Genomic DNA, 14013 nt, shown 5'->3' with positions numbered 1-14013 from the left:
AAAGGAAAAAAAAAAAGGAAAATGGATCTGAGTGTAAAGCTAAATTTCCTGGTTAGGTTACAAGGTATATTTAATCTGGCATAAAAGTTAATTATGCATGGCTTGGGAATTAGTCATTTTTGTAGTCTATCTATCTTACAGGTTTGAAACTACCACGGAATACATTTACCTACATCATTAGACACTTCAAAACATTTCAACTACCTTCCAATGAAATCGAAAGAAAATTTCAAGCTTTATATCTGGAAGGAAATCTACAAAAATTTCCCAACCTCAGGTGATCAGATTGCATTCAAAAGGCAATTGGAATATCATTATATGTTGAAGTTAGTTTTTAGCATCAGGTTAGTCCTAACTGAGGAGATCTGTGATAAAAATGCATTCTAGCTGTGACAATCTTATTTTATTTTCAGACAGTGTATTCCCAAACTATATTATCAAATAGGGCTTTCCTTTCCATTTTTTTTACTTAAACAAGGCATGGTTTGAGGAGGTTTGGGAGCTATTTATTGCAGGCCAAGCAATGGATTTTGATCAGACGATGACTTAGACAATTTCCTGGGTCCTCTTGTTTTTGTCCCTCCCCATGGCAACAGGTACTTTCTGTAATTTCTTAATATTAGTTTTGTACTAGATTGTTTTCACTATTTCATCAGACAGAGCCAAAAATATTTGATCTTTGAAAGCCCATTTTCACCAGCATCACAAAACTAAGTGAACAGGTTGCAACACCAATTTATTATCACAAGTTACACATACAAGCATCAAACTTATAAACAAACTTCTTCCGCAGCTATCAAATGGTTACTAATTTAAACATCAGTTATGGGCAGATGCTGTTCAGCTTGAACCAACTTTTCTTATAAGAATAAATTGATAAATTGTACTTCTTAGATCATCATTATCTAACATTTCTTTTCCAATGATGGCATGGGTAGGGTGGTTTGACAGAATCTGACAGGCGGCGGGCGAGGTGACAAAATCGTTAGCACTCTGGGCGAAATGCTTAGCGGTATTTCGTCTGCCGTTACGCTCTGAGTTCAAATTCCGCTGAGGTCGACTTTGCCTTTCATCCTTTCTGGTCGATGTAATCGACTTAATCCCTTTGCCTGTCCTTGTTTGTCGCCTCTATGTTTAGCCCCTTGTGGACAATAAAGAAATAAGAATCTGACAAGCCAGAGGGGCTGTGTTGAGCTCCAATAGTTTCTTTGGAATGGTTTCTACAGCTGGATGCCCTAACATCAACCACTTTACAGAATGTACTGGGAAGAGGGGTAGGGTGGAGAGGGCTTTTATTTATTTTCTTTATGTGGCACTAGCACTGGTGAGGTCATCAAGTACTTTCGAGACAAGATGCCTCAACTGAGAAGGGCATAATATTAAGGGATGTGAAAGTATGATCACGGAACAGGAGTAGGTGTCTTGCTGAAGAGATGAGGATGAGTATATGTCTTCCCTATCAGGAAAGGGATAAGTCTAAACTCAAGTTGTACTTCATAAATTACTGACTAAACTATGAAACCTTTTCTGCAGGTTTTTTTTTTTTCTTCCCTTCTTACTTATTAGAAAGTGTTATACCAATGCCACTCACAGATCTTCCTAGACTAGTGAGGTCGATACTATTAATAATCTTTTTATCAGTCTTTTAAGTTCTAATCATTAAACTGCAGCCATGCTGGGGCACCAGCTTGAAGAATTTTTAGTTGAATGAATCAACCCCAGTACTTTCTTTTTAAGACCTGGTACTTATTCTACCAGTCTCTTTTGCCCAACAGCTAAGTTATGGGGACGTAAACAAACCAAGTGGTGATGGTGGACAAACACACAGACGACAAACTCACATAATGAAGAAATGAAATTAACACAGTGATTTCCAAGTACAAGAGACAACTTCAGACATATTTCGGTTTTATTACACCTCTTCAGCTAAGCTTCAATTTCATTGTATTTACCGAAGCAATGAGAGAATCAGTAATTGATGTACAATACTGTATAAGTGTAGGAATGAATAACATTTTGAAAATAAATATATAACAGTGAGATTAATTACTTAGAAACACCATCTGCATAAAAAAAAAAAAACAGTTTGACTAAGTGTTAACATATTTAATGTAGTGAGCATTAAAAATCTAATTATAGATACTTAGGCCTTTTTCAAGGACATAAGCAATTGTTTCAACCAAAGATTAAAACTGATACAGGACTTTCAGCATATTCACAATGACTATTTATGAGGTAGACGAACAAGGATTGAAATCTATTACATATCCGAATGCACAGACAAACACACACACACAAGAATGTACATGCTCACACCCACATACACAGATGTGCACACAAACGCATGTGCATGCACACACTAGGTGACACGTGCAGCAGTTTGAACTTTGTGTCAAGTGGTGATTTTAATAGTGATAGTAAATACACAGAACAATCCTATCAGCTCTTAACATTGGACCATGCAACTTGACATTTAACAGAACATCAATAGAAAGTAGGAAAATGAGTGGGCGGGGGGATGATGACTTATTCTGTAAAAGGTGTGTGCGTGTGAGTGCGCTTTTGTATATAAGAGCAAGATGAATGTATGAGACATGTGCAAGCCTAATTGCATGTAATCACCTGTATATGCAGGTGCAGAAATGGCTGCATGGCAAGAAGCTCGCTTCCCAACCAGCTTTCAGTACAGTCCTACTGAATGGCACCTTTGGTTAAGTGTCTTTTGCTATAACCCTAGGCTGCCTAAAGCCCTTGTGAGTGGATTTGGTAGATGGAAACTGGAAGCCTGTCATATTATTTTATTCCTTTACTTGTTTCAGTCATTTGACTGCAGCCATGCTGGAGCACCACCTTGAAGTGGTTTTGTTGAACAATTTGACTACAGGACTTATTTTTAAGTCTAGTACTTATTCTACCAGTCTCTTTGCCAAACCACTAAGTTATGGGAGTGTAAATACACCAACACTGATTGTCAAGCAAAGTAGGGGTACAAAGACACATACAAACATATATATCTAAGGCACAAAATTACATTCTGACCATCTGGCCAATAACTGATGAGGAGTTGGGGACCTTCTGTATCTGTTTCCCAAGGTGCCTTCCATGTGATCAGGAAGCAAGCTTCTTACCACACAGCCATGCCTGCACCTATATATCATCATCATTTAACGTCCGCTTTCCATGCTAGTATGGGTTGGACGATTTGAATGAGGACTGGTGAAACCAGATGGCTACACCAGGCTCCAATCTGATTTGGCAGAGTTTCTACAGCTGGATGCCCTTCCTAACGCCAACCACTCCGAGAGTGTAGTGGGTGCTTTTACGTGCCACTGGCAACGGCCACGCTCAAAATGGTGTATTTTACGTGCCACCTGCACAGGAGCCAGTCCAGCAGCACTGGCAACGACCTCGCTCGAATATATATACACTTTATTTAAAAGCAGCAGAAATATAACAAAAAGCTGTTACTCGGAGTTTCACGTTAAAGCATATTACTCTACCTCTGGTATTTGAGTACTCTTTTCTCCACCTTGTTGCACATTTATGTGCTTACTCCGGTGTATATATATATATATATATATATATATATATATGAGCAAACATTTATTCTATTTTTAGTGCAGGCTTCACATTTTCATTCATGCACATTGATGCAACCAACCAAAGTGTTAGCATATTTAATGACAAGTGGCATTAAAATGCTAATTGAAACTCAGTTGATGAGAACTTCCTGCTGCAAAACCTAATCAAGTGATACAAGGTCTACATGTCTTTTTTTTTTCCCTGAGACTGGTATCCAACAGAGAAAATAGAAAGACTATCACATTTTCATTAAAATAATTTTTACTGTCTTGTAATAAAAAAAAAAAGTTATAATTATTCTTTCTCAAACTGGCGCAAATCCAGAAACTTAAAAGTGAATAACTGACCGAATTGACCATATCGCTCTCAAATTACATCCCACTAGTTTTTCAGAGAGATTCAGTGCTATTTTATTAACTAGCCATCCTGTTGCTAAGCATTACCTGTTTTGCAAATAAACTATTTTATTCACCAGTTTATGGCCATATTTCTCATTAAACTGTTAGAATAGTAAGAGCCACTTAAAAGTAACAGAATATTTCAGTACTCACACTACAATATGTCATTGACTTCCAAATGACACATTCAGAGCACACCGTTAATATAGTTCAACACTATACATATATACAAAGACACACACATATATATCCATTTGTGTTAAATGTCGGAAAAAAAGAGTACTCAATACCATAGTCATCATCATCATCATCAAACATCCGCTTTCCATGCTAGCATGGGTTGGACGATTTGACTGAGGACTGGTGAAACCAGATGGCTACACCAAGCTCCAATCTGATTTGGCAGAGTTTCTACAGCTGGATGCCCTTCCTAACGCCAACCACTCCGAGAGTGTAGTGAGCGCTTTTATGTGCCACCGGCACGGAGGCCAGTCAGGCAGTACTGGCAACGGCCATGCTCAAAATGGTGTATTTTATGTGCCACCTGCACAGAAGCCAGTCCAGTGGCACTGGCAACGATCTCGCTCGAACGGTGGTGCCATCACGATTTCGCTTTGAGATTAATAATATTTTATTTTAGTTGAGTCAGTCTCTTGCCACTTTCAGTTTCACCTGTAAATGCACAGGATCATCAGGAAAATGATAAGTTGACCAAAATTATATGTATACATATATATATATATATATTTGTCTATTTCTCATTTTCTACATGTAATTCACGGTTGGCTCATTAACATGAAATAAAACCATTTACCTTAGGCACAAGACCCCACACTTTGAGAGCAAGAGCTGTCAAGTCATCATCTACTGATGGGATGTGAACTTAGGACAAAGAGATGTGTTTCAATTTTCAAATAATCATGAACTTGGAGGGCTTCAGTAAATCACCTAACTCTTCCATTTATGGGGATAATTAATCTGAGTTTCAGAATTGAAAAAGTCCTGACATACAATTATATAAAATTTCAATTTAAACCTGAACACTTAAAACCAGGTTTTGTATCAGAGAACTAGAGGGGATTTCAGATTAGAATTAAGAGATAATGTTCCAGTTTACCTTGAACATTGTTTAATATAAAATATGTCATAAGCTTTAAATTATAGGACATGTATTTATGAACAGAGCAGAAAATGTGAAGTAATGTACTATTGTATAAGGCCTACATCTAGGATATGCTTCTGTCACCACTGCCATTACTTAATATTCGTTTTTCTATGCTTGCTTCAGCTGGATGCCTCTTCTCCAGCAACATCATTTTGCTACTTGTTGCAGTCATTTATGTCTTTCATGAAGTTCAATATCCTGTGATTGGCCTTCACCACTTCATTTGTCTTCACCCGTGCTCCTCTTCCATAGTTTCTTTCTACTTAGATTGCTGGGCACGACTTTACTCAGTTGTCATCCTCCATAGGCATTATGTGTCCATATCAGTATAAAAAATTCTCTCTTCTACACTACAGCTGATTCCTCTTATATGCAGTTTTTGCTCTCAGCTCATTTGAATGCCACTGTTCCTACATACTTGAATTATACACCAGTGGTTCCCAACCTTTTTCAGCCCAGGGACCATTTTTTACTTGGAAAAGTTTCAAGGGACCACTTCTACTTTTACTTTATGCTGTTCTATTTTCACACTAAAATACTTAATGAAAAGACAAAATAGTCTTTACACTTTAAAATTTATTTTAGCAAACAAAGATAAACAAGATATCAAAATCATTTTTCCTAAAGTCATTCATTTTTAGTCCATTCAGCTAGTGACTAGCTGATATTGGTGTTTCTGACACAAGATATCATAATCAATTTTAATGAACTCATTTAGTATTAGTCTGATAGTTCCTCTACTGTTGACATCTAATCTATTTCTTTTTCTACTTAAAATATCTACAACAGCTGAAAATGCAGATTCCACCATCCATGTGGTAGGGAAAGAAATGATGCTTGCTTCTACATTGTCAAAAAATATTTGGGTGTGATTCCTTTATCAATATGTAGGCAAAGACACCTTTTTCAACTTCTCAATTTCATATTCTCTTTCAAATCCAACAACATTTCAGCCAACTCAAAATTTTCATCTCCTGGCTCATAATTTTCTAGGTCTACAAACCAGAGTGGATAATCCATCTTTAATAAATCATTGTATCTTCCCTCAAAGTCTACATGAAGACCTTCAAGATAGGCAATGCATGCATTCTGATGTACGAACAGTGGTGTTAAAATTTTGAAATGATGCCAAATTTTTTTTTAGAAACTTTTTTGCCAAAATTTTTAATTTCCCCATATACCCTTTTTTATCTTCTGAGAACAGGTGACCAAATCTGATTTTCTACCTTGTAGCTCTAAGTCAAGCAGATTCACTTTTAAAAATATCACTCCTCAAATAGAATATTTTTGATTTAAACTCAGAAAGTCTTCCCAAAATTGTGATTGTAAAATTTAAATTATGTAATTCTTGATTGTAACATTATTGATTATATATTATACATTATTGATTCTTATGGAATAATTATTGAATTTTGTTTTCTTATTATTCTGTCTTCATATAGATTATTATTAACTAGCAGTGTCTTTATTATCGAGCAATACTGTGTTTCAATTTTTTTATGGCTACGAATTCTCTGGGGACCACTAAAAATTCTCTGGGGGCCCACGGGACCATGTTGGGAATCAATGTTATACACCCACTTACTTTACAGATGGCTGTATTAACAGTAATATCCTGAACCAAAACAGTCAGTACAGCTGTTATAACATGCATTACTTCCATGAAGCAATTGGAATAAGAAAAGCGAAACAAAACCTTTCAAATGAAGAAATAATACAATCAATGCCATACCTCAATTCAAACTCAGCAAACAATTTATCAAATATCGTCAATGCTTCTTTAATCTGAAATAAAATGGCAAAGAGAAATTGATAAATTACAATCGTAATATTTTCATTTGCTTCATATTTAAAACACATCTGGTTTCCATTTTTGTTTCTCTAATTTAAATAATCTTATATACTTTTTAACAAGCTAACTGGTTAATTGTGACACCAGCACCTGTTCTGGCACCGTCAATTTATATATTGCTGGCAGGGAAATGAATCACTGCCGTCCCTAATGGTCGAGCATCCATCATTGACAAGACCAAACAAGGTCGAAATCATGATCTGGTGGCCTTGATGCTGAAAGTGCCGAGGATTTATCTCCTTGCTAGCAATATATACAAGAGTGCATTTTGCACCAAAGAACCAATATGAGAGTTTCTTTCATGGTAACTACCGCAGTAAAGTTTGTTCTAACAAATCATCCATGTTTAAGAGGGGGATAAATATTACCTCTCAGTATTAAACACTGCTTCTGTTGCTAATATATAATTTGAGTACATTTGACAATAAAGACAAAAAAAATGACTAGTGAAACAAAAGCCATAATTGACTCAAATCTAAAAAGAACCAGTTAGATATTCAGTAACTCTTTCTTCTAAGAGATTCTATCATTTTCAGTGGATTTATATTTCTAAGCCTACTGGCTTACCAGTCCTCAGTCAAACCATCTAATCCATGCTAGCATGGAAAGCGGACATCAAACACTGATGATGATACAGACTGGCAGGATTTTGTCCCTTGCATAGCTTTCCATACATCTTGAAGCACTAAGTGTTGTCTTTTTAAGCCCAGGTTAACCATGATCAAAGGTGTGCCAGCTGTGACCATCCCATGTAGACAGCATATCTAGGACTACATTAGATAATGTAGTGTTCTTTTTTTTAATTTTGCTTTTCTTTCTAAAGATGGTAGTGTGTTATTTGAGAGGGAGCTGTTATTTTTAACAGGGCAAACAACCTCATAGAGGGGCTCCATTGGTTCATTCACTTTCATTATTTCATGAAAATGTAGAATTGGATTTTGCAAGAAGAAATACTTATTCATCCATCTTTTATCACCAAGATGAAAGCATCTCTTACATAGGTTATGGGAAAACCCTCTACATTCTTGGAGCATTAAAAGAGAGAAAAAAAAATGAACAATTAGCTCTGCCGACCTTAAAAAATGTTGGAAACCTTATAAAATAAAATACATGAAGTGTTTGAAATCACTTACTCGTTCTGTGTAGACATTGATATTTTTTAAGCATTGCTCCCGCAATATACTGCGTAAACTATCCAGATTTTTGGTTAGTGCTCGGGCCAAAGGTCGCATACTTGCACTTTCAACTTCTCGATTCATTATGGTCGATCCTGCAGCTAAACACTGCAATAAACAAAAAAGACAATTATACAATTTGAATTTTCATTATTTTTCGTGTTTTCTTCAAATATCTAAAGAATTTTCAAAAGAAAACAGTTTTCATACATAATAAAGGAAAATGTGTGTAGCTTTTGCTGCCAAAGCTCTGTACCTTAATATGGCAACTTGTCAAAAGCTCACCAGAGGAGAAGGCGGGGATATGTTGTTTATAAATTAAAATTTCGTAAGCTTAAAAGCAGATGTCAGAAATGAAATATACTCAACAGGTCAAGACCATTTTGTGCCAAATATCCACCCACTTGTGGCTAATACAACAAATTGGATTAGTATAATATATTAGCCAGGTCGCTGGCTTGTTGCAGTATTTGAACTCAGAATGTAAGGATTTGGAACAAGTACTGTGAAGTATTTTGTCTGACACCATACCGAGTCTGCCAATACACCCACTTCATAACAAAAAATTGTTTCAAATTATGGCACAAGGCTAGCAATTTTAGCAGGAAAGGGGGTAGTCGATTACATCAAACCCCAGTACTTGACTGGCACTTTATTTTGTCAACCTTGGAAGGATGAAATGTAGCATTTGAGCTCAGCAAGTGAAATTGCCAAAAGAAATGCTGCTAAGCATTTTTGATGCACTAATCATTCTGAAAGCTCACCGCTTTAATGATAATAAAAGTAACTTTATAACAATTTAAAAGGAAAAAGAAAAAAAAAATTTATGTAAAAAATATCAACAATAAAGCTGGTGGAGAACTAGAAAAGGCAATAATAAAGACAAGAAGTTAATGAACAATAAGAAAAAAAATTGAATTAATTAACTATACAAATGCTGGAAGTAATCATATATAATACGAAAATGATTATAATGAATGTAGAACCCACATCTTATAATTATAATCACTTACTTTCATTTAGATATATAGTGCAACTATCTCCACTGCCCTTCAACCATAATCATATCACTTAGATATTGAACCTATAGTGGGTCAGCTGCCCAATTTGATACCATTATGGATGAGCAAACCTATGATCAAAATCATTCAAGGCATGACCATCCAACCTTTTTTAAGGACGACTTGATATCCTGATCAACTGCTTAACAATACAGCAACCTATGAGTTGTGATTTTTATTCTCTTTTCTTCCAGTAGTCTCAGAGGCCCTGCAAAAGGCCATGAGCTCTGCTCTGCTTCCTTTGACGAAAGCCAATAAATAAATAATTATTTACTTTTTTTTTTTTTTTTTTTGATAAATTCTAATTCCTTTATTTCTAATATTTAGAGGTGTTAATTTTAACTCTCTAAATATAACACAAACAACATCTAGCTATCATTTTGCCAGAATCTTATAAAACATTTTCCCATCTGAAACAAGCTTCTGTCATTTCATATAAACTAAAAACCTCCATGACTACTAAATGGATAGAAAGAGAAAACTGAAGCTAGAAGCAAGACACACAATAACTACTCATTTCTTATTTCTTTACTGCCCACAAGGGGCTACACACAGAGGGGACAAACAAGGACAGACAAACGGATTAAGTCGATTATATCGACCCCAGTGAATAATTGGTACTTATTTAATCGACTCCGAAAGGATGAAAGGTAAAGTCGACCTTGGCGGAATTTGAACTCAGACTGTAACGACAGACGAAATACCGCTAAACATTTCGCCCAGTGTGCTAACGTTTCTGCCAGCTCGCTGCCTTGTTTTCTGTTTTATAGATGAGTTGTTAATAGTTGTGTAGTCCCAGACCAGCCCCGATTAAATAAATATATAATCAAAAGCATTCCAGCTATAACTATCCAATCTATTTTTGAAATTTCAGCCAATGTACCTGGAACTACATTATGTGATACAATGATTCTCAAAGTGAGAAATCCTAAATACCCAATAAATGTTAGTAACTACCCCGACTCAACCTCATTGTTTACCCTTTTGTTACTATATTTCCATTCAAATTAATTCGTTCCAAACATGTGCTTATTAATGACAGTTGTTTCATTAAATCCTGTGTTATTTTAAAAATGAAAATGAAATTTTGATGGAAGATTTTAATTTAGATTACTTCAAAAACAGGAAGTTTGTGTGACAGAACAAGGGACAGTCCCAGGTGAGTTGGTCTCAAAAGGACTAACGAGAAAAAAACAAAGACTATCCATAAAATTCATTTTTTTTTTTTTTTGTGACAGAGTTTTAAAACCATTTTCTATTTTATTAAACATGTTAAATGTGTCTACCCACTTTGCAATCCTCACAGTTTCCATATATGAGAAACAATGAAGCATTGAGAATGTCATTTTAACACAGTTCAAATGAAAGAAATTTAGTTGTTATCTCTAGTAGGTCAAGTAAACAAGTAGGTAGCCTAGCCTTTTTATGTCTCCAAGATGCAAGCCTAGACAGGATTATCTTTTAATGGAAGACCAGCAGCTACACAGACCTACTGTAAAAATCTCCTATCCCCATGCCAGTAGTGATGCCCTAGAGCAAGAGTATCAAATTCGTTCAGCACAGCAGTCGAGACTGTAATACAAACTAGATTGTGTGGGTTGAATTGAAGCATAAACTAAATAGCACAGTGTTGGCTATAGAAAATGGATAAAGGGGTCAAGAGACATTATAACAACTTTATTGACAATAAAGGAACAAACCAAAGTTAGAAAAGTTTGAGTACAGAGATGTGTGTGGGGAGGTCACCAAATGGTATATATTGTCCTATTAAGTAAAAATACTTATAAAGTAAACAGGCAGAAATTGTCCAAATGAATATATACACTTCTTGCAGACTTGAGAGAATGCTTGCACTGTTTCAACTGCAAAAATTTTCAATATCATTCATATCACTAGAATTGATTCAAGAAAACAAGTGCATAAATTGTTGATGGGGTCCATTAGGCTTGGTATGTATAGACAAAATGGAAGGGAAAATAGATCACATCTTAAAGTGGATTCATAATCACATCTTTACATGGATTCAGAAGCTTCTTTTTCAGTGATTTAAACAAAATATTTCCTAAGATGCACTGATCTGGCTGATCAGAACTTATGTTAATTGCAACTCTAACCAAGCCCAAACTCTGAATACAGAATATTTTTCTATTTATCAACTAGACTAGCCTATGTACATCCTTATACACTGGTAGTCACAATGCACTTCTATTCTTCCCTTCACTGCACTCTTTTCCATTTGGACCTGAACTGTTTGACATGTCATCTTCCTCTCACCTTGGAGGTCTTCCAGGTGATCTCTCCCAATAGATACTCAACAACTGCACAGACCCACCTGTTGTCTGTGAACCTTAAAACACGTCTAGCCTAGCAAAAACTTGTGCTTTTGATTCTCAAATTACCTTGATTCAGATATGTTCTAGAAATGATATTCTTAGCATGGATCTTTCCAGAGACCTCTATATCATAGCAAGTTGCTGTTCTTCTTTCTTCATAGCAGCACATGTCTTGCATATAAGAGAACAAGTGGGACAATCTCTTTAAGAGATTGACAAACAGGCTCTTATCCATCAATGCTTTGAGCATATCTTTAATCAAAACAAATACTTTTCATCCCACTCTTATTCTGTGTGAGATTTCAATGAGCATGTCTCAGCATATATTTACTGCCAATTCTAAATAAACATATTCCTTCACCTCAATTTTATTGCTTCTCACCATGGAGAACTGGACTAAACATTGTCCTAGAGAAAGGAAAAGGTCAGTATAACTTAGCACTAGTGTCATTGTAGTGTTGCCTATGGCATTTACCAAACTCAGGGAAGAATTTTTGCTCAATATTACAAGTTTACAAACCCTGCTATGATTTAGTATTGCCTAACATGCACAGAAATTTAATGATTGCAGCTAAATAAATAAATCTATAAATGAAATCAATTATCCAGAAAAAAATTACTGTACAACACCAAGATATAAAATTAATCAATGCAACACCTAACTTGCTTAACATACTAGTTACATTAAAAAAAAAAAAAGTACTTAGCTCTCATTCACAAATCAGTGCGACCTAGTAGCTGGTACCAGATTTTCACTAATTGTTTTAGAAATTTAGATACTTCCACAGCAAAGACCAGATAGACACCCTCTTGCCCCACCATTGATAGTGAAATACTGAGGATATGACAGCTGGAATGAGTGAAGATTGTACCAGCAGTCAACTGGTACTCCTTTTCACTTGAGTACATAGGAACAACGTGAAATGATGTTCCTTGCTCAAGAACACAGCACAACATAGTCCTGTACTCACCACATACATATACACTGTACACATTAACACTTACTTTGCTGTTTTCCATGTGGATGGTATTAATGGATTATTTCTTTCATGCTTTATGTAATCTTTATCTGAGGATATTCTTCTAACTCCATTTACTTAGTAGACAAGTGAATGACAATATTTCAGTGTGTAAAGGCAGCAAGCTAGTAGAATCATTAGCACATGGGACAAAATGTTTAGCAGCATTTCATCCATCTTTGTTGTGAGTTCAAATTTCACTGAGGTCGACTTTGCCTTTCATCCTTTCGGGGTTGATAAAATAAGTTCCAGCTAAGCACTAGGGTCAATTTAATTGACTTACCCCTTCCCCAAAAACAGCTGGATTTGTGCCAAAATGCAAAACCAATATTTCACTGAGTAAGTTTAATAAGACTGAAACATGCCCAGAGTTGTCATTGTACCTGCTAAAACTATCTTTCCCCTTCACTGTATTAACTATTACCAATTTTAATTAATTGGAACTCTGGTGTGTCAATTTATTATTGAAAAATATTTTTCTCCCCTTTTTCAATTGAATTGTCCTAAGCCTTGTTCAACGACGTGTCCCTAACTTTTCTTAATACAAATAGTTTTGATTATTTCAGGTTATATTTGCCATATTAAGTATGTTGACATTTACCCCTCTGCGTCTGCCCCAAGATTACACTGATCCTTTTTATTTTTGATCTTATTGTTGATACTTAGCTTTAGCTCAACCTGATCAAGCAGACTTGATTGGGAAAAGTGTTCCAGTAAAGGTGTTCCATTTTGGTCCTCAGTTGAGACTCCATTATCCACTGCATCTTTAATTTTTCAAAACAGTAATGATGTGATTTCTAGGAGAGTCAACTGCTATTTCAAGCAGGTTGTGCAACTCCACATACAGGCTCAGTGTTAGCTCATATTTCTGCTATTTGATTTTATCGATATCAAATAGTTTTGAGAGTTCAAATCGTGCAATGAAATTCATACTGCCAAAATACTGATGTAGCCTCAATCAACTCAGGCTATTCCATTCACAAGTTTTAAGAGATTTTTGCCTCAAAATTATTAGTAAGACAGTGAGCTGGCAGAATTGTTAGCACACTGTGCAAAATGCTCAGTGGAGTTTTATCTGTCTTTACATTCTGAGTTCAAACATCACCAAGGTCAACTTTGTCTTTCATCCTTTCAAAGTCAAAACTACCGGTTACACACTGGGGTTGATTCAATCAACGAGCATACACACACATACACAAATTTCAGGCCTTGTGCCTATAATAGAAAGGATTATTAGAAATCGTTAAGGTGGTGCATTGGCACTATAGTATTACTATAGTATTACTTATTCCTTTATTGCCCACAAGGGGCTAAACATAGAGGGGACAAACAAGGACAGACAAGGGGATTAAGTAAATTACATCGACCCCAGTGCGTAACTGGTACTTATTTAATTGGCCCCATAAGGATGAAAGGCAAAGTCGACCT

At 35.7% G+C, this 14013-nt stretch overlaps 1 protein-coding gene across 2 annotated transcripts in view; it reads right to left on the bottom strand.

Moving 5' to 3' along the window:
- Nucleotides 1–6584: 6584 nt before the first annotated feature.
- Nucleotides 6585–14013, bottom strand: part of LOC106876363 (lateral signaling target protein 2 homolog) — a 113055-nt gene continuing 105626 nt past the window's right edge. The window contains exons 3-4 of one of the 2 annotated variants that reach the window (XM_052972692.1): nt 8131–8280; nt 6585–6930 (exon numbers count right to left, since the gene is read on the bottom strand). In XM_052972692.1, the coding sequence (XP_052828652.1) occupies nt 6799–6930; nt 8131–8280 (282 nt within the window). In that variant the 3' untranslated portion in view covers nt 6585–6798. The remainder of the gene's footprint in view (nt 6931–8130; nt 8281–14013) is intronic. The other variant, XM_014924866.2, reaches the window with a different exon arrangement.

Source organism: Octopus bimaculoides, chromosome 14 (assembly GCF_001194135.2).
Source record: "Octopus bimaculoides isolate UCB-OBI-ISO-001 chromosome 14, ASM119413v2, whole genome shotgun sequence".
Classification (NCBI taxonomy): domain Eukaryota; kingdom Metazoa; phylum Mollusca; class Cephalopoda; order Octopoda; family Octopodidae; genus Octopus; species Octopus bimaculoides.
Note: the sequence above shows the minus strand (reverse complement) of the source record. Positions and strands in the feature narration are given on the sequence as shown.